The sequence below is a fragment of the Melanerpes formicivorus genome, unplaced genomic scaffold, assembly GCF_026170545.1.
Source record: "Melanerpes formicivorus ecotype bairdi unplaced genomic scaffold, bMelFor1.0.p_v2 SCAF_50, whole genome shotgun sequence".
NCBI lineage: Eukaryota > Metazoa > Chordata > Aves > Piciformes > Picidae > Melanerpes > Melanerpes formicivorus.
Window position 1 is genome coordinate 4,639,856 of NW_027142402.1, and position 19,884 is coordinate 4,659,739.

Genomic DNA, 19,884 nt, shown 5'->3' on the forward strand with positions numbered 1-19,884 from the left:
GAAGCTCAGCTGGGGACCAAGCTTAGAAATCTGCAGTAGGCATACAAGGCTCTACTGAGGAGTCATTAGGTTCTGTCTACAAATGTTCTGTAATACAAAAGGCACAGAATCATTTATCTTCCCTAATAAGATTCTCACTATTGACTTTGCACAGATGTGGCTATTACATGCAGACAGAGAGTTTGAGGACTTCCAGGGCTCTGAGCTTGTCTGCTGGTTTTCTTCCTTTTTTCTCCATGAGTGTTTGCTACCACATTGAAACAGCTCCTGTTTTCCTCCAACCTTGACATGGAGTCATGCACACTTGGGCTCTGGTCCCTGCCAGAGGAGATCCCAGTGAGTCCTAGCTGTCAGAGCTCTTCTGTTGGGAAATCTGTTAATTGGGAATGGGAGGAACACACAGATTTATTTCCCACCAGCCAGGATCTGTCAGAAAATAACAACTTTCAGCTGTAAGATCTACAGTTGTAAATCTGTAGCTCAGAATGTGTCTCTTATCTTAACTGCTGTCCATGGCTTGAATTAATGACAATGAAAACAATATGATCACAACCTTATAAATCACTTTTGATTATTAATGAAGCTAGGACTGATTTAGAGGGACGTGGAACAAAGTGGCATTAGATTCTGGCTTTGTATTAGAGAGGGTTTTACAAAGCCTTGGATCAAGAGACAGGATGGATTTGGAACAAAGTGGCATTAGATTCTGGGTTTGTATAAGAGAGGGTTTTACAAAGCCTTGGATCAAGAGGCAGGATGGATTCCATGTGTTCTAAAGGCCAAATCAACCAAAAGCCACCCTTTACTTTTCTGTTCCCATGTTGCAGCTGTCCCACCACACTGCTGTGCTACTGATGGAAAACCAGAAAACAACTCACATGGGCTCCTTTTTCTGCTTGTCCTGCTAGCTGTGGGACAAAGCATCACCCTCCACCTAACACAGCTGTAAGGCAATAAGCTCCTTTATAGAAACAGATAACACTAAGCCAGCCTTCAGAGCAAAGCACAGGTACACTAACTACCTGCTATAAAACATACAATTAGTACTGTGAATAAAACAATATGCAAAGTGAGCACACACACACACTTATGGACACACAATGAATGAAACCAATGAAACAGGCAGATACACGTGGAGTTACTGCAGCCTGAGAGCTACAGTTTTCCACTTTACCTGTCAGCAATGTCCCCAAAAATCACTGCTCCAATCAAGACTCCAAGCATGAACGTAGGCTGGATTAATTTTGCAAGCCATTCTCGCTCACAGACCAGATCCCACTGCGTAACAACAGTGCTCTTCCACTTAGTGTCATCGTAGAGAAATCCATCAGAACAAGAAAACGTGGACTTGTTGCCTTTGTATTCATATGCCAGATCCAAACTGACTTCTCGTTTGGACCTGCTGCATTGATTAAGTTCCCAAATGTCTCCGTTCTCCAGCTGGACTACAATGTAACTTTCTGCTGACGTCCATAGTGTCCAGATGTCCTCTATACTTGATTCAGAGGAGTTGTAGAAAAGAGCACTACTCACATTTCCAGGGATACCACACACAAAGTTGGGAGTGACAGCCATGAACACAGATGCTAAGTAATGGATACCACAGGACATAGCTTGAAAGACAGAGGCAAAATAAACACATGCTTGAAATCTGTAAAGGGAAAGAAGAAAGATTTAGTGAGGGAAAGCCTTCTGTACACTAACAAAACCCAGCACAGTATCAGCAAATCATAGAATCACAGAGTGGTCTGGGTTGGAAGGGACCTCCAAAGGCCATCCAGTCCAAGCCCCTCTGCAGTAAGCAGGGGCATCCTCAACTAGATCAGGCTGTCCTCAACCACATCCTCCCTGGGCAACCTGTTCCAGTATTCCACCACCCTCATATTGGAAGGCTGGAGAGGCACTTTTCATAAGGGTGTCTAGAGATAGGACAAGAGGGAATGGTTTGAAGCTGAGGGAGAGAGTGAGGTTAGACTGGATCCAGAACAAGGGTGGTGAGACTCTGGAGCAGGTTGCCCAGGGAGGCTGTGGATGCCTCTTCACTGGGGGTGCTCAAGGCCAGGTTGAATGAAGCCTTGAGCAGCTGAGTCTAGTTGAGAGGTGTCCATGGTGGGGAGGTTGGAGTAGATGACCTCTGAGGTCCCTTCCAACCTAAGTTAGTGTAGGATGCTATGAAGAACCAAAACGCTGCAACCTCAGGGTTCTCAGGGATAAATATGCACCTCAAATAAAACAACCCAAACACACTAGGCCCTTCATTTGACCTAATTGTACCTATAAAACTGAATTCCATCTACCTTCCATTTCTCCTTATTGCCTCCAAAAGACAAACAGAATACATGTGGACACTTGTAGAGGAAGATAGAATCTGAACAGCATGAAGTGCTTCGTACCAAAAAACTAGCTGTAAACAGGGTTGGGTTTTGGCTTAGGATGTGCAGTTACCCATTAAAGATTGTATCATGAGGTAAACATATTAAAGGAAGGTTTTATGCACAGCCTGATTTTTGGCATTTTAATAGCTTTTTAAAGCATGCTTGAGATGGAAGTAAATCTTAGTGTGTGAGTTCCACACCTCTGCTGGAATTCCAAAAGGCTTGCAATGAACTCTGGTATCACTGGCTGCAAATTCTAGACAGTTTCTGATAACCTGAGCATAAGAGGTCTGTTCCTCAATTAAGGGTTAAAACTATGCATGTAATTGGTACAGCATCTGCTCAGAAAACAAACAGCATAGGGCTGGTTGGTTTCTCCTCTTCATTTCCTGAAGGAAAATCGATTGCACTGATTTGAAGGAGCATTCAATGATCTTCTCTACACACATCCTTACTGCAGTAGGCAGCAGGCCATGGCAGTATGAAGCAAAAAGCAGCACTTTTTGAAGTGAGCAGAGGCTCTCTCTGCTGAAGCTGCAGGAAATGATACCTAAAAACCAATTGCCTTGAAACATCTTGTGGGAAAAGTCAGAGCAATTCCAATCCCTGTGACAAATGCAACCTCTAGCTCACTCCTCTCCAAGATGTATCTAATCTAATCTTGAATTCCAGTAGTAAAGATTGCAACAGTACCCAGCCTAGGACTTTTAAATCATCTATCATGACAACTTCTAATGAATTTCTAAACTATTTATAACCAAAGTGTACTGCATACTTTGTCTTAACATCCAATTAACCCTCCCAGTTGGACAGTTCTCTTATACAACCTAACTCCCTTCACCATCCTTAATCTCCTTGACCTTTTACCTTGTGATTCTTATTTCTTTCCTTGCTAAATGTAAACTCAGTTGCCCATCTTGTCATAGTATCAGTCAGGGTCGGAAGGGACCACAAGGATCATCTAGCTCCAACCCCCCTACCATGGGCAGGGACACCCCACACTAGAGCAGGCTGCCCAGAGCCTCATCCAGCCTGGGCTTAAAACACTTCCAGGGATGGGGCCTCAACCACCTCCCTGGACAACCCATTCCAGGGTTTCACCACTCTCATGGTGAAGAACATCCTCCTTACACCCAGCCTGAATCTCTCCAGTGGCATTGTTGCTGTTCAGAGGCAGCACTTTTAATCCCCCTTTCTCTAGACAATAGCTCTATTGACTTTTCCATAGCAGTCTGAGTGGAGTGCTGAATTGCTAAACCCACTATGGCAGCTCAGAAGTTGGCTCCACTTCCCTCATGAAGGTGCTTCAAGGTAATCTTCACACAGGTGCTGTGCTGCTCCTTCCCAACAGATCTTATGGTTGAGAGAAACTGAACACAGCCACAGCAGCCCTTAAGCCCATCAGTTCCCTCTGAAGGTAACAGTTTCCTGAGGGCTAAGTCGCTGGCCATAAAGCAAGGCAAGGCTAAGCTAGCTCTGAAAAGCTTTTGGGCTACCTTGGACCAAAAAACAACAACAAGCAGCAGATACTATCCTGAAATGTAGCCTTTGGCCTCTCATCAATGCTGGTCAACAATACTTTTCAGTTCCTGTTCTCTAGTTTCATTTTAACTATTCCCATCACAAGACACAAGTGATTTGTGAAATAGCAGAACAAGACCAAATCCAACAGCCTGGGCTCTGTGGAATGACTGAGATCAGTTCCAGAGGACCTCTAACAACCTGAGAAATGGAATCCCTAGAAGCTGTGCACTTACATCCTCTACTAGCCAATAAAAAGTGGCATACCTGGCACCAGGAGCCTCAGTATTTGCAGCATTCCTGTCATCATGCAGGGAACTGTGGTGTCAGAGAGCCCAGTTGGTATTTCCCAGACAAAGGAAGAACAAAACCATTTCCAACTCCCATAGATGATTCTTGAGTTTCCTAATTAGCTCTCCCAGTAATAAAAATAGCCTGTTCATCACTTATCTTCTACCCAGTAGAGGGAACAGGAAAAATGTATTTATACCCTTGATTGTTGGAGGGGCTTGAAAGAAGATGACAGCTGGGAAGAATAGAGACTCAGAAGCTGGCATGAACCAGGGCACTACATTATTTCCTAAAACCCCAAGTCCCAAGAGCATCAGCAGGGCTGTGATTCAGCTGAGATCAAGATAATCTCTCCACTAACTGCTCCCTTGAGAGTTTTATCTTCTCTCTTCCTGACCACTTCTTGTGATCATCCTTCAGTAACCATTTTGACAGACTGCTCTGCTGTCAAATCTTGCTGTTGGAAAGTTTCTCATTACATCTAATCTCGTTGCCCCTTTTTCCAGGGTAAGACTATTGGCAGCTTATAAAACATCCTTGTGCAACCTTGACTAAATCTTCCTCGTCTTTTATCACTTTGCTGGACGGAATTATCAGTTATCCTCCTCCAATTACTTCGTAAAACTATATAAATTGCAGCCCCTTAGCCTTTCCTCATTTTTCCTGTGCCCCACAGAACAGTTTCCACCTCTATAAAAAGCAATAAAAGATACATTTTAGAGAGATATCTGTGTCAGGCCATATTTCACCCCCTCCTTCAAGGGTTTAACTTAGAACTAGACACAACTGATACTTGGGAAAGCATTCTCTCCTTGTCATTATGATGATAATCTCATTCAGTTCCAGCATAGAAATCCTCTCTGTAGCCTCATTATTTTGCTTGCCTGATTTGAAGCACCTCTACTGAGCCAACACAAAAAGCCAAACCAGAATGCCAGACACATGTTAAAAGCCATCGTTTATGCTGTTTAAAACTCCATTGGAGAGCAGGAAAAGTTTTGGTGTAAACCCCACATGGCCACGTTGCTGCAGACCCCTGCAGGATGGATTGCACTGCGGTCCGTAACCTCTAACTGCTCAATGAAAGGCCAAGGAGCAGGCAGGGGTTAAGGCTTGATGTGGAGCTTGAAAAGTGTTGAACACCAGCAGCTGCTGAAGGCAACCCACACTAATGGGCTGTGAAAAATATCTACTGCTCTGTCCAGTAAAATTCCACTAGGGGCTGGCTAAGCCTCTCTCTCCACATGTATACACATCTTACTGGATACTAAATATATTAAACATATATGTATATATTTGATTAGTAGTTTAATTATATATATATATTCATGTATATTAACGCCTTTTATTGCACACTCCCCCAGCTATATACCTATAAAACCCACCAATACCCTGGAAACATTCTTGTGCTGTGAAGGCAAAATTCATTGCCAGCTACAGTGATAACAGCATCCCCACTGATGGTAGATTGAGATGCCCAAGCTCATGAGCTGCTGAGAACCTCCTGCAAGCAGAAAGAGCTTTTCTTCTAGAAAGACCAGTGGCATAAGGGTCAGGAAATGTGTTAACTTCTAAGGTTACCAAAAAGGAATTCATTAGGCCAGTAGTGACAACATATAGAAAGCACGAGAAGTATGTAGGGAGGATGATATGTGGGATGGGAGAGTACTATAGATGCATTGAACTTTGCTTTCCAGAGCAGCTGAAGATTGAAAAGGGGCAAAGGCACAAGCCTAGCCTCATGGTAGAGAGAGATTTGCTGGAACAGAGGTTGGGGCAGCAGACAGCTCTGAGTGAGGAGGAACATAAAGCTCTTGCCTGCTCTCTTACTAGCCTGGGATCCCCCTCCTTGGGACCTTTAGACACACGAGTTTGATCTCAGCCCTCTTGCTGTGGCTCTTCCCCAATCATAGAATGCTGAGGCCCATGGTCAAACACAGCTGAGCAGCTCCTCTCTGCAGGAGACCTTGGTGCTGGAGAAGCACAACAGCTCCTGCCTGGGGAGCCTGGAGCTGCCCCTGGGGCAAGCAGTGACAGCAGAAGGTATGCAGCTCATACTTCACCGACCCTGAGGCACAGGTTAAAGTCTGTGCTGTCCTTGCTACCTGCTGTCAATTATTAACTATTTTCCCCCCCAAATTCTTCATTTATGAACACAGTGCTGATAAGAAACTCCTTTAATCTCTCTATTGCAGGCAAACACGTAACATAACCATGTCAGTAATCTCCATTTTGAAGTTATGATTCACAGAATCAACCAGGTTGGAAAAGACCTCAGAGATCATCAAATCCAACCTATTGCCTAACACCACCTGAAGACTAAACCATGGCTCCAAGTGCCACTTCCAGTCTTCTTTTGGACACTGGTGACTCCACCACCTCCCTGGGCAGCACATCCCAATGGCAAATTACTGCATAAAGAAGCCACTGCTGCTGCTGCATGGAAGCAGTAAGAAAACATCACTGTAGCAGCAATGCAGAGTCTTGAAAATCCCCAAAAGCAAGCAAATTCTGTGATCCATTTTCCTGGGGTGATCTCCAAAATGGCAGGTTTTGGCAAGGGGATTTTCTGTGCCAGCTACCCTCCCATGCACACCTCAGGTTACATAAGAGATTATTGCAAAGAGTAGTTTTCAATAACCTGCTGCACACATTGCTGGGGTTTGTTTCCTCTTAAAACCCACTCTCTTTTTGCATTTTTTAAGAGGTGTGAAGATGATGACTGTCCTAAAAGGTATGATAATCTCCCTCAGTGTTTTTCCATCCCTCCAGTGACTTGCCATGGAAGATAATTATTTGGCAAGCACGTTTTAGTCACTCTTGCCAGGAGTGTCAAATATAGAAGTCAAGAAGACTTTATAGGTTACTGCTCCAATGTGGAGACACCTAAATGAATGCCAGAAGTCAAATGAGCATAAAAGTCTCTTCACAAGAGCTTGAGCAAGACACAACATGAAAAAGTGCCAGTCTTTCTTAAAACATTTCTCTGAGATTTCTCCCCAGTCAATACTTCATATTTTTTCTTCCTTCAGTTCACAGCTCACAGTAAGAAAGACTTCAAAAATTTCTACCTCTTCTGGACAGGTTTGAAGATCTCACCAGTAGGAACAGCAATTGGTAATAGCTTAAGGGGGCCTACAAGCTGGGGAGGGACTTTTGAGGGTGTCAGGGGGTGATAGGACTGGGGGGGATGGAAAAAAAAAACCTAGAAGTGGGTAGATTCAGATTGGATGTTAGGAAGAAGTTGTTCCCCATGAGGGTAGTGAGAGACTGGCACAGGCTGCCCAGGGAGGTGATGGAAGCCTCATCCCTGGAGGTTTTTAAGGCCAGGCTGGATGTGGCTGTGAGCAACCTGACCTAGTGTGAGGTGTCCCTGCCCATGGCAGGGGGATTGAAACTGGATGATCCTTAAGGTCCCTTCCAACCCTGACAATTCTGTGATTCAATGATATCATAATGCCAAGTACCTGAATGGAAGAAATATTCTTCCCTGAAGTTAATGAACTGGATCTCAGACCACTGCATGATACAGCTCATGACACATCTCTGTGGCACTGTCACTGTAAAATATTTCCTCCCTTCTCCTTTCCCACTGTTCATTCATCTCCTGAGACCCAGTGCACTCTGCTCTCATCTGTGATGGCACTTTCTGTATGGACCAGCTCTGAACTTTATCTGCAAGACTGACCTAACTTAACACAAAAACATCCAAACAGAATGGGGGAAAATAAGAAACCATGCTGGATTAGTTGCTTGGTGCAATACACATTGCATTCATGCACATAACCTGCAGCACCCTGTTTGGAAGGTGCTACACCTTGCATGCAAAAACACCTGAAGTGGACATGGCCACATACACATTAGAGAATAAATCCCCAGGCTCAGAATACTTTGCCTGTTGTCAGTTGTTGCAGTGTACAGCAGGGATGACATTTGGACACTAAATGCATGCTAAATAAAATGTTTCTCCTGATACTTGTTTCCTTGCCTCTCCATCAAAGAAAGGAGGGGGAGGATTATTAGATACTTGCATTAAAATACTTTCAAGTGTAGGATAGAGCCACAAGGCAAAGGATTAGCAAAAGATATACTGCAGCCCTCAATATAGAAAGGACATGGACCTGATGGAGCAGGTCCAGAGGAGGGCCACAAAAACCATCAGGGGGTTGGAGCACCTCTGCTAAGAGGACAGGCTGAGGGAGCTAGGGGTGTTCAGGCTGCAGAAGATGAGGATCTGGGGAGACCTAATAACAGCCTGCCAGTACCTGAAGGGGGCTACAAGAAGGATGGAGAGAGACTGTGTGCAAAGGCCTGCAGGAACAGGACAAGGGGCAATGCCTTCAAACTAGAAAAGACCAAATTTAGATTGGATACTAGGAACAAGTTCTGCACCATGAGGGTGGTGGAACACTGGAACAGGTTGCCCAGGGAGGTGGCTGAGGCCCCATCCCTGCAGATATTCAAGGTGAGGCTCAACAGGGCTCTGGGCAGCCTGACCTAGTTGAGGATGCTCCCGCTGTCTGCAGAGGGAGTTGGACTGGATGACCTTTGGAGGTCCCTTCCAACCCAAACCATTCTGTGATTTGTACTATTCCACAGGTTTTAGAAGAACTATTTATAGTGTTTGTCTTCTCAACCACCTTGTTAGCACATTGCTTAGTCAGAAAACACAGCATGTTTTTGTTGTGCAGTGTTCACTCAAGGGGATGGCTTCAGTGGAAAGAAATGTCCAGTTATTTACTATTTCTGAAAGAATTGGTGTCAGTAACCACTTGCACCTCTGTATCCCATCCTGAGTGTGAGAAAAGCCATTTAGCATTCTTTCCACTCTAAACCAGAAAGCTGTGTGCCCTTACACCTTTATTTTTCTTGAGGGGAAAGGAGCTGAATGAGACTTGGGAGCAGTATTTTTGCTGTGGTGCAGAGGTGCAGATTTAGAAGCAGCAGACACAGCTTTATTTGACTTGCAGTGTCAAGAGTAAACTTCCTTCCCTCCTAAGGGCAGTTTAAACCATGCTAATACTTGGTCTCGACCAACATCACCAAGGAGGTTATTTCCAGAGGCAGAAGATGCTAAGCTGGATATCCAGCTTCAATGCACCAGCAGCACAGAAGCAACAGGAACAAAAAAGCCTATAGGGATCAGGAAGGCCCCTGGAATTGCTTAGCATCACTGGTGAGAATGTGTGTCCCCAGACAGCAGACACTTACCAACTCAATCTAAAGAATTCATAGAAGCATAAGAATGTTAGGGGCTGGAAGGGATCTCCAGAGATCATTGAGTCCAACCCCCCCTGCCAAAGCAGGATCACCTAGGGCAGGCCACACAGGAACACATCCAGGTTAGCTTTGAAAGTCTCCAGGAGATTCCACAACCTCTCTGGGCAGCCTGTTCCAGTGCTCCAGCACCCTCACAGCGAAGAAGTTTCTCCTCATGTTGGGGAGCTTATATCTGTTGTTCCTTGTCCTGCTATCAGGTGTCACTGAAAAGAGCCTGTCCCCTTCCTCCTGACTCCCACCTCTCAGATATTTATAGACATAAATAAGATCCCCTCTCAGCCTTCTCTTCTCCAGGCTAAACAGTCCCAATTCTCACAGTCTTTCTTCAGAGGAGAGATGTTCAAGTCCCTTAACCATCCTCATAGCTCTTCACTGGACCCTCTCCAGCAGACCCCTGTCTTTCTTGCATTGTAACACACCTATCCCATTGCACTGCTGCTCCACAAGCCAGCACTTGTTCACCAGAGTCAAGAAGGAAAAGACACCAGCTGCTCGCTACTACATCTAAGCTGGTGTGACAGCTTAGATGAACAAAGTCACATCAGTGTGGAAAAAACAACCAACCCAAGCATTAGTGCTACAGAATCAAAGGCCACACTTTTACATTTCATTTCATACAGGTCCCAGCTCCAAAGGGGGCAGCAGTCACCATGGGAACAAAGCTGGCAAGCAAGAACAGACTGCAATGGCAACAGAGGCTGCCTGTAAGAAAACAGTGTCACCAAAGAGACTGGCAGTGGCTTTTTCCCTCTGGGGAGCACTGTTAGCAATGGATCTTGCAGACAGGGTACAGGCACATTTTCAGACTGGTAGGTGTTTATAAAAATGTCATTTCTGGAATGGAAACATCCAAGCACAGAGCCTGAAGTGTTACTACTGCTCAAGTGTAACCACTCTGCTGTGTTTAGCACCACTCCAAATAATTCCAAAACAAACCTAAGTAACTTCCAAACTGCAGCTGATATGGACTCTTGACCCAGCTAAAGCAGAAAGGACAAGTGGATAACTAGACTGAAATAGCCTGAGCCCAGCTTTGCCACTGGAGGTGTTGGAGCTGCTGTTGCAATTGCACCTGGAGGGAATTCTATGCTTGTGGTGCTACAGGTCTACAGCCTGAAGAAAGGGATTTGATTTAAGGTACGGTCAGCTATGGCCAGGTTACTGTGCCCAACAGGCTGTCTTCTCCAAGGCAAGACAGCTTCTCTCTAAACCCACATAAAGGAAGATGACACAAGAGGACTTTCAGCTTGTTTTGCATATTCATAGCTCACCTTCCCTCCAAGCTGTTCCTCTTCACTGCAAATGTGTAACCCATTCTTTGCCTGGAAGTCCTCAGCTCCCTGCTCCCCAATGGCCATGGGAATCTGCCCCCATAACAAGCCCTTATTAAATGATTCATTCCCACTGGTGAGCTTCTCCGTTTGGTTTGTTTTGATTAGCAGCCTGGTCATGAACTTCTGTCCCATTTTTGTTTATTTATAGCCCTTTCCAGCTTCAGCCCCAGACACCACTTTGGCCAGCCCTGTGTCTTCACAAGACGTGGAAAAACCATTTCTGTAAATCTCTGAGAGATTTACACACTGGAGAGTGCTTCAAATAGTATGAAATGCCCAAAGCAGATTTGGCACAACCTGGACATTTGACATTCTGCTTTTCATTTCAACCAGACAAAGCTTTTCTGCCATCTCTCTAGAGAAGACAAGTCAAAACCTGAACAGCAGTATTGATCTTGCCAAAGAAAAGATATTTCCATTTGGTTTATTGGCCATTTATCTCTTCCATGACCAACCCACTGAATTATTCTGTACTCTTCTTGATTGTTTAATGCCAAGCAGCCTTTTTGTTCTCCTGTCACTCAAGGAAGATGACTCTGATACTTTTCTCTTTAAGCTGTTAAAACTGGAAGCAGTTAAAGAAATGTGAATTAGAGATTTGGCTGTTCCCAAGGCTAGAATTCACTTTGACCTCTTATTGAATATATTCTCTAATGCTCTCTTACCTGCTTATAGCTCCATAATACTGGCAGGTTCTTCCCTTCAGCCTTTCTCTTACAGTAGCTCACACAAGGGAATGATCTGGAATAATGCTGTCTTCCATTCCCAGCCTTGCAACCAAGACACAGCTACCTCAGCTGATATTTTCTGTCTTCCCACAGCTCTGAGAAGTCGAGAATCTCCTTTTCTTGCTCAGCTGCTGTAGCTTCACGCCTCAAGCTACCTTCAATAAAATGTCAGCTGTGTATGGACCTCACTCAGCTCCATTCTGGCTGTCTGTAGCAAAATGGTGGCACAGAAATTTTCAAAGCATGTGCTGAAGGCTTCTTGGGCCTTAGAAAAATTCTCCAGCTTCGATGATGTTCCCTACTTGCATCATATCACTTCCTGCAATGAACTGGTCAAACTTTCCATGTCTTTGCCCTGTTATAAAACATTTCTCTCCAGCTTTGAGATACCTTAGTACTGCTGAAAATCATGACTATGGTGAGAAAACGGACAGAGCTTTTAGAGGAGTGACATCCCTGCCCTGGGCTATGCATTACAGGGAACACACTGTGCAGTGCCTCAGATATTTCATCATATCTAAATATTTGGGGACGAAATGGCTGATCACCAGCTCCTTGAGGTGTGTGATAATTGGTTTATGCTGCTCTAACCGTGCTCATGCTACAGCTTTGTCTAGAAGCCACCCCAGGGGTTGCCAAGATTGCAGAGGTGCAGCCTGAATCCCAGCAGCTGGTTTACAACCATAACTGATTTACTAGCTTTGAGTGCTGCTTTATTGCAGATTTCAGCCCTAGAGTAGCAGAGGACAGTACAAGTGCAATTACATCTTACTTGTATTTAGTTCTTTTTCTCTTGTTTTAACCTACTTTTTAATCTACTTCTATTACAATCTACTTATTTTTTCAATCCAGAAACAGGCAGGGTGAGGCTGCCAGCACATTCTGGTGCAGCACACTTAAATCTATGCAGATCCTATGCTAGACTGCTCCTGGATCCCAGCAAATAGGATTAGTGCAGACCACACTGCTATTATTCAGGAGCACTAGGCAGTACCAAGCTTTGATTGTGAGTTTTGAGAGTATTTCTACTTTTGCCTAGTCAGGCGTAGAGCATAATATCTGTCTTTAAGCTGCTGGAGTCTGCTCAGTGAGAACACAGGCTTTCTCTTGCTTCTCCAAGGCTGTTATGATGCCATGCAAACACCTGGATCAAAAACTCTTTGCAAAATATCCAGACAGGTCCCTCTCCTAAAATAAGGGGGAGGAGGGGAAATGAAATGCAGCCAAGTCCACTTATTTTATCCCATGAACATCTGAGAAGAGCACAGGCAGATTCAGATGTTGTAATACAACATAGATACAACGCTGAAGAACACTTCCCAGGCACTGCTGTCAACCACCACCCCTGACTAGGGGTCAAGGGAGGACTTAGATTTGAGATTCTTCTGCCTGGCATATTCTGGTAAACACAAACAGCTGCTCACTGATACGTTTTGAAACCTGGATGACAGATTAAGTTGTGATAAACTTTCCCACTGTATAAAGCAGCCAGTGTGTGAATCTGATTGTCTCCTTCTCCACACCAACTTGGAAAAGGAAAACCAACATCTCTGCATGCCCAGCAAGTACACTTCTCCACTTGAAAAAAAAGGTATTCCTGTTGGAGAAGAACCTTTCAGGGCATCTGTAAAGTACTTGAGTTTGAACATTACCTGAAGGCAGTCTGTTCTTTTTGCAGAAAAGAAATGGTGAGCATGATCTTTGGGATACTTTGGGGCTCTTTGTTACCTGATACAAACCCAAGAGACCCTGGAAGCAGCATGGACACAACAATTTGCAGAAGAGGTAATCTGATCACAAGAGCTGTGAGATATGAAACGAGAGAGAGGATAAGGGCATGAGCATGAAAATAGGAGCCTGGGAAAAAAAGGTGTGACAAGAACAGAGACCACTTGGTGTAGGACTTCAGAAGTGAACCAAGAGCTCTATAAAGTAGGGAGGAGAGAAATGATGTTAGCACTGAGTGCTCAAAAACTACTCTCCTATGGCCCAGCCCAGCAGGGTCTGCATGGTGAGAATCTCTAGAAAACTCAGGCCTGTGTTTGTTTGTTTTGAAGAGCTAAGCCAAGTTTCTGGTCTCTTTATAAATACCAGAGAAGTTCCAGGGAAATTCACAGAAAATGCTGAGGGCCTACAAGAAAGCTGGGGAGGGACTTTTGGGGATGTTAGGTAGTGATAGGACTGGGGGGAGTGGAGCAAAACTAGAAGTGGATAGATTCAGATTAGGTGTTAGGAAAAAATTCTCCACCAGGAGTGGTGAGACACTGGCACAGGTTGCCCAGGGAGGTGGTGGAAGCCTCATCCCTGGAGGTTTGTAAGGCCAGGCTGGATGTGGCTGTGAGCAACCTGCTGTAGTGTGAGGTGTTGGAACTGGATGATCCTTGAGGTCCCTTCCAACCCTTACAGTTCTATGATTCTAAGTGTGTTCATTTCTACCAAATGCCATGTTTGGCTGCAACAGGTGAGCATCCCATCCAAACTGGCAGCCTGTGCTGCTTCTCTCCTCCTCTCAGCAGCCATTGCTAAGCCTTGTTACTTGTTGCTTAGAAAGTCCAGGCAAGAAGTTCACATAAGACGTCAATATAAAGACATTAGAAACTGTGCCAACACTAAAGAGCAATCCCTGTCAATTTATTAGCTAGTCTAACTGCCAGCAAAATGAATGATTGGTGAAATCCCTGTTTGAAAATCTAGCTGACTGACTCAGCCTTGTAGAAGACAAAATACTTCAAAAAGAAAATGCTACTTTTGAAGAGACTCTGGAAATGCTTCATTATAAAACCTGGAAACAGCACCAGGGACACCCAATCTTCCCTGCTCTCCCTGACAATTTCCAGCCACCTGCTTTTAGCTAAACTATAAGCCAGGGCTTGAAAACTGTAAATCACAGGGAAAACTCTGCATCCCATGTGAGCTGCATCTCATAGCTACCAGACATGCCAGCTGGGAAATCAAATCCTTATTCTCATCTACACTTACTGTAGTAAGTGCCTCGCCAGATTTCTCTCCAGACAGCTATTTCTGATTAGATCATGCCTCTGTTCAGCACTCTGCCGTGGCATAGATCAGAGCTGAGAAGGATGCAGCCTGTTTCTCACCAGCAGCCAGACAAGCAAGTCCTGTGTCCTGCTGGTCTATTGAAGTTACTGAAGGTATTAGAAGTCCTTACTTGGGAAGTAGCTGCCAGCCTGGTCCTCAGGTACACCTCCCCACGCTGTGCTACCAACCCTATGCTCATCAGTCGTGTCTCCCCTCTGCCAGTGACACCAAGTGGCTGACCACAGCCCCTTTACCTGATGAGCCCTTGAGTGGGGTTTTGCAGTTGGAGTGGGTGGGCAGAAAAGGGCTGAGAAAGGGGCAGGGGGCAGAGGGTGAAAGCCTATAGACATCTGTCAGAAACTGCTGCATGGGAGAAGGCTGCAGCTCAGTGCAGATAAATTGGGAGCTTCAAGACCTGGTAGCTCATTAGAGATAAAGCAAACAGGACTATTTTTTTTCTCTCATTTCCAGTGATCTCATCTTCCAGAGCCAGTCCTAAGGACAACGTTTCAAGGAACCTTCTTGAATTTATAGGCCACAGATGCCATCCATGCCCAAATCCAGCCAGCCATAAAGCCTTGCCTTAATGGCAAAGCATACAGAAGCTGTTAGGGTTTTATGGTTGCTGTAGTTCTTACTGGGGTCTTGAGACATGTGCGAGCATCACTGAGACTCCTGCAAGAGAGTCCAACTGGAAAGCAAATTACTGTCAGCATCCATGTGGATGTCAGTTCTGCAAATTCATGAGGAAAGGTTTATTTATTACCTGTATAATTGTTATATAGCCATATATATGTATGTTATAAATAATGCTTACACACTCTGCCCATTTATATTTGCATACACAAACAGCTGCTCCTTCTTTCCTGCATCTGTCAGGTTCCAGGAAAATCCAAAGACTCTCAAAATACTGACAGTCATCCTTGGATGGCTCAGAACCTGACTGTGGCAAATCCACAGAACCTCTATCTAGTGCACAGGCTGCACGAACCTCTCGAGCAAGAACTGCTTGAACTGAAGAAATGGTTTATTCTCTGTCAGTGTCACCACGACGCATAGAGACAAACTAATCAGAATTAACTCTGTTGTTACAGTTAGGAATAACTTCTCATGCAAAGTAGGATCATTTATTCCCTTGATATTCTAAGATAAAAAGGTTTTCACAACAGTTTTTAGTCAGCTGCATCGACCCTAGGCTACAATTACCCTTACTTTGAGCATGTGGTCTTGGGAACCAAGAGTCTAGGAGGACTATGCGAATTCGGGCAGTCTGCAGTTCATGGCAAAGGTCCCAAACCTGATGCAACCCCTGCTGAGCTGCATCTCAAATAATCTGCCCCCTAGACAGTGAGGTTATCACTGCAGAATTGTTCTCCCTTTAACTGAAAGAAGTAGTTGTGAAACTTTTAAAGCACTGAAAAATGTTTCCAAGTAGGAGATCTACTCCAGAGGTTCAGAATAACAACTTCTGTGTTATTTTGGTATTGGAGTGCCTGCTTTCCACAAAGAGCATGCAAGGCAGAGGAGCAACAGCAGAATAAACTATGGTTTCTCTCCTAGTTTGCACAGAAGGAGGTATTTAGGTTACTGACCCAGAACTGGAAATGAATGAGATACTGTTCAGATAGATGTGCCTGTAAGTCACAACTCAGCCAAACATGTAATTTAAGCATAGGTCCTAGTGAGGCAAAGAAAAGGTCTTTCCATCCTAGCCACCTGCAGAGGCTATTGATACCCACAACACTTGCACAGGATATTCAAAGCCTGTGGTGCTGAAGTGTGCACTTCTACCATTAAAACAAGCTCCCAGGCTTTGTTCAAAACACCACTCCTGCCTGCTCCCGATAGAGAGGTGGGTTAGGCTAGCCCACTGGTGACCCAGCAGCAAAGTACAACAGGGAAATTCAACAACCTGAATTTGTAGCCACACTGTGACACATGGGTGTGCTCCAGACAGCTGCTCAGGCAGTACCTGCCTGCAAAATCCACGCTGATCAGCACCTCGTGAAAGCCCTGGGCAGAACCCCGCTGCAAGGCTGTGCGCCTCTTAGTCACATCCTCTAAACTTTTGTTTCCACTCCAAATGTTTCTTCTCCATCACCTGCTATAAGCAGCCTCACATACCAGCCCTGCATCCACAGCTACACACACCCCACACACCTGTGTAACCCACAGAACAAACCCAGACCTGTGCACACACAACATAGCCACAAACCACACCAAAAACAACTCGCCATGGCACATCATCCCATTCTCCAGATAACCTCTCACCCCATTTATCAGATAATCCCTTGCCAGTAAATATGTGCATATATACACCTCCATATCACATATATACACCTCCCTATCTACCCATCACATGCAACCTGCCCAACCTCAAATAAAAACACATCATCTACCCCACACAAGCCTGTGCCCCTGTACCACACAAATACTCCTCTATGCACTGCCCCGTGCCCACCTATCACCTCTCAAGTGCCCAGGCTGTCCTGAGGGCTGGGGCTCAGCATGCTTGGGGTGCATATGTGCGTGTTGGGGGGATGGACGTCCGTCTGTGCAGGAAGTGTGCGGGCTTTGAGCGTCTACACCTCAGTGTGACCGCATGCAGCGTGTGTCTGAACACACGGGGAGCTGGCGGGGGTGTGAATGGACAGCGTGAGGCTGCCTGGATGAAGGCGGCACATTACAGATGCGTGAGCACGTGTGTCACGGACGGGTATCCATGGGGGGTGCAGTGTGTCCGTAAGGTGGGAGCGCCTACACCGGGACGCAGCGCGTGGGTAAGCGCGTGTGCGCGTGTCCAAGCGCGTGCGCGCGTGTCCGGCAGCGCGTGCCTGTCCCCGCCCCCACCCCGCAGCCCAGCCAAGCCGCCAGCCCCCGCGGTGCGCGGCAATGCCACCCGGTGCCCCCTCCGGGTGAGTCCCCGCGGGCGCAGCGCTGCCACCCCGTCCTGCGTGGCCGCCCGCCAGTCCCTTCGCCGGGATGTGCGAGTGTGACAGTGCCCCCGCTCGGGATCGGACGGGACGGGGCTGTCCCGGTACCTGCCGAAGTGTCCCACGGAATCGAAGATCCGCTCGGAGCTGGGAGCCATGGTGGGGCAGCAGCAAGCCGGCTGTCGCTGTCCCGGCGCGGCGAGGAAGAGGCACCGTCCCGTCCCATCCCGTACCCCCTCCGCCCCCCAGCGGGCGGGCCAGAGGCGGGGCGCAGCCTAACGGTCGCCGCCCCAACGGCCGCTGCCCTGTGCGGGACCGGAGGGAGCGGGCGGCACGGTCCCAGCCGTCCTGCCGCGGCTCCGCGGGGCGATTCAGCCTCTCACGCCTCCAGCTCTCCCTCTGACAGATGACCCTCTGCCTGCCCCCTCGGGCAGCATCTGCAGCGCGATCCTTCCCCACCCCCACCCCCCATTAAAATTAAATTAAGCGAGGCAATTACGTGTTTAAACCTTCCTGTGGCAGTCGTTAATAATCTGATATTGCAGGCTCTGGTGTATCTCATGCAGACGTTTTCAATTAGAGGAGGGTATAAACAATCCCTCCCCCCTCCCCCCGACATTATCTGAATGCTAATAAAAGTCTTTCTCAGTCTCCTTATACTCTGCTCGGTTATTTGGATGTATTGCTTGGCAGTTACGTGGGGGTATTCTTCCCCCCAGAGTTTTATCACACAGTGTAAACCAGCATTGTCATTGAAGGTGAAATAGGCAGAGTTTCCCTTGCCCTAATGACCATCACTAGTACTCCAATTTGCACTGAAGCCTCAAGTATTGGACTTATTTTTCTGTCCCACCCAGAACAGGCCCAGATAATCACTTTGCTAATCCTCAATTTCAAAGTGCTGTCACAGAATTATTGAGGCTGGATAAGACCTCCGAGATCATCGACTCCAGCCTTTGTAATTAACTTAGGAGTAGATTTTGTTGGAACAGATAGGTTCTAGCAGCTCAGCTCTGAGAATTACAGAAGATACCTTCTCATATAGGTTTTCCTCCACAACACACTTCATTTCCCTTCTTGGACATATCCAGGTTCAAAATTGCCCTTGCTCTGAGTGAGAAGATGGACCAGATGCCCTCCAAAGTCCCCTTCCAACCTAAATTATATTATTATGTGATGAAAGGCATTTCCAGCAGACTGTGTAAGCCCTTTCTGGGCTGCTGTGCTGAAAAACACAAGGGAGGAAAACCAAACCAAACAAACAAACAACAAAATTGAATCTTACTATATGCACAAATGTTTAGGAAGAAGCCAAGCAGCTCTGAAATCACTGGAAGTTAACCTTCCCTTCCCCAAACCAGACCCAAGTAATCCTGCTACAACACAGGCTGTCAGGCTCCACTGCTTTGCAGGGAAATGTGCCTTTAAGAGGTTCTGGCACCAGGCAGGCACCACAACTGTTCCTCTGTGCAGAGCAGATGTTGGGGCTTTGGGGTGACAATCTGTTCCAGCATAGACCTGGAAAGAGCAGATGTTTGTCAGGCTCCTTGGCTCCGAGTGACTCCTGGTCAGAGCAGCAAAGTGAGCAAATCTCACATTACACAACTGGGAATCTGAACAGCCAGATCAGCAGAGGATTGCTCCTCATGGCTAGTGTGCTGCCAGGCCCTTCGCCTCACCCAGCGCTTCCGAAGGCATTGCTGCCTTGGCCAAAGCTCCCCACATGTCTCTCTGCATCTGCAGAGGATGTTTGTAACCCTGAATTTAGGGCTTGCTGCAGCTGCTTTCCTAGGACAGGTCAGTAAGCCTGGTTTGCTTTCAAGTAAGCAATTTTCAGCTGCCTGCATTTTACCTTGTAAATATCAGCACTGAATTTAATCCTCCTGGGTCACTTTCTGGGGAATGTTTTTCAGGTTTGAAGTGGTACCTGCTGAAATGCAGCCCTGCTGCTTCAACAAAGCATTTCTTTCCCCCCAAGAGCCACGCTAGTTAAATAGTTGTTTGCAAAACCAAACACCAGTGTATAGTAAACACTCCAGCTAAATATTGCCTCTCTGTTCACATGCCTGTTTGCAGTGTCTTGCCTCCTACAAGGAGCACATTCAGGTTTCCAACACCATTAGGGTATAGGGAATATCTATTTTGGTGTAAAAGTCAAGCAGGAAAGAAATGCAGTCACTTTCAGCACCATTTTTAAGGCCTAAGAAGATCCATAAATAATTTTCCTCTCACAGGCATTCTTGCACACATTCCTCTCTATATTTGCCTCCCTGATAAGCAGGACTTTATGGCCCACATCTGAGTGAGGAAAGGAAAGCTGCACTTACTCTTGTTGATGTTAATGAACTCCTATACCTTCATTTCCAAAGTTTATCAATGCAGT

The 19,884-nt window shown here is 46.0% G+C and overlaps 1 protein-coding gene across 1 annotated transcript in view; it reads right to left on the minus strand.

The window, feature by feature from the left end:
- SLC22A16 (solute carrier family 22 member 16) overlaps positions 1–17,725 on the minus strand; it is a 29,739-nt gene extending 12,014 nt beyond the window's left edge. Inside the window, exons 1-2 of the mRNA XM_068160532.1 lie at positions 17,610–17,725; positions 1,175–1,651 (exon numbers count right to left, since the gene is read on the minus strand). Of these exons, the coding sequence (XP_068016633.1) occupies positions 1,175–1,651; positions 17,610–17,659 (527 nt within the window). The 5' untranslated portion in view covers positions 17,660–17,725. The remainder of the gene's footprint in view (positions 1–1,174; positions 1,652–17,609) is intronic.
- Positions 17,726–19,884: the final 2,159 nt, after the last annotated feature.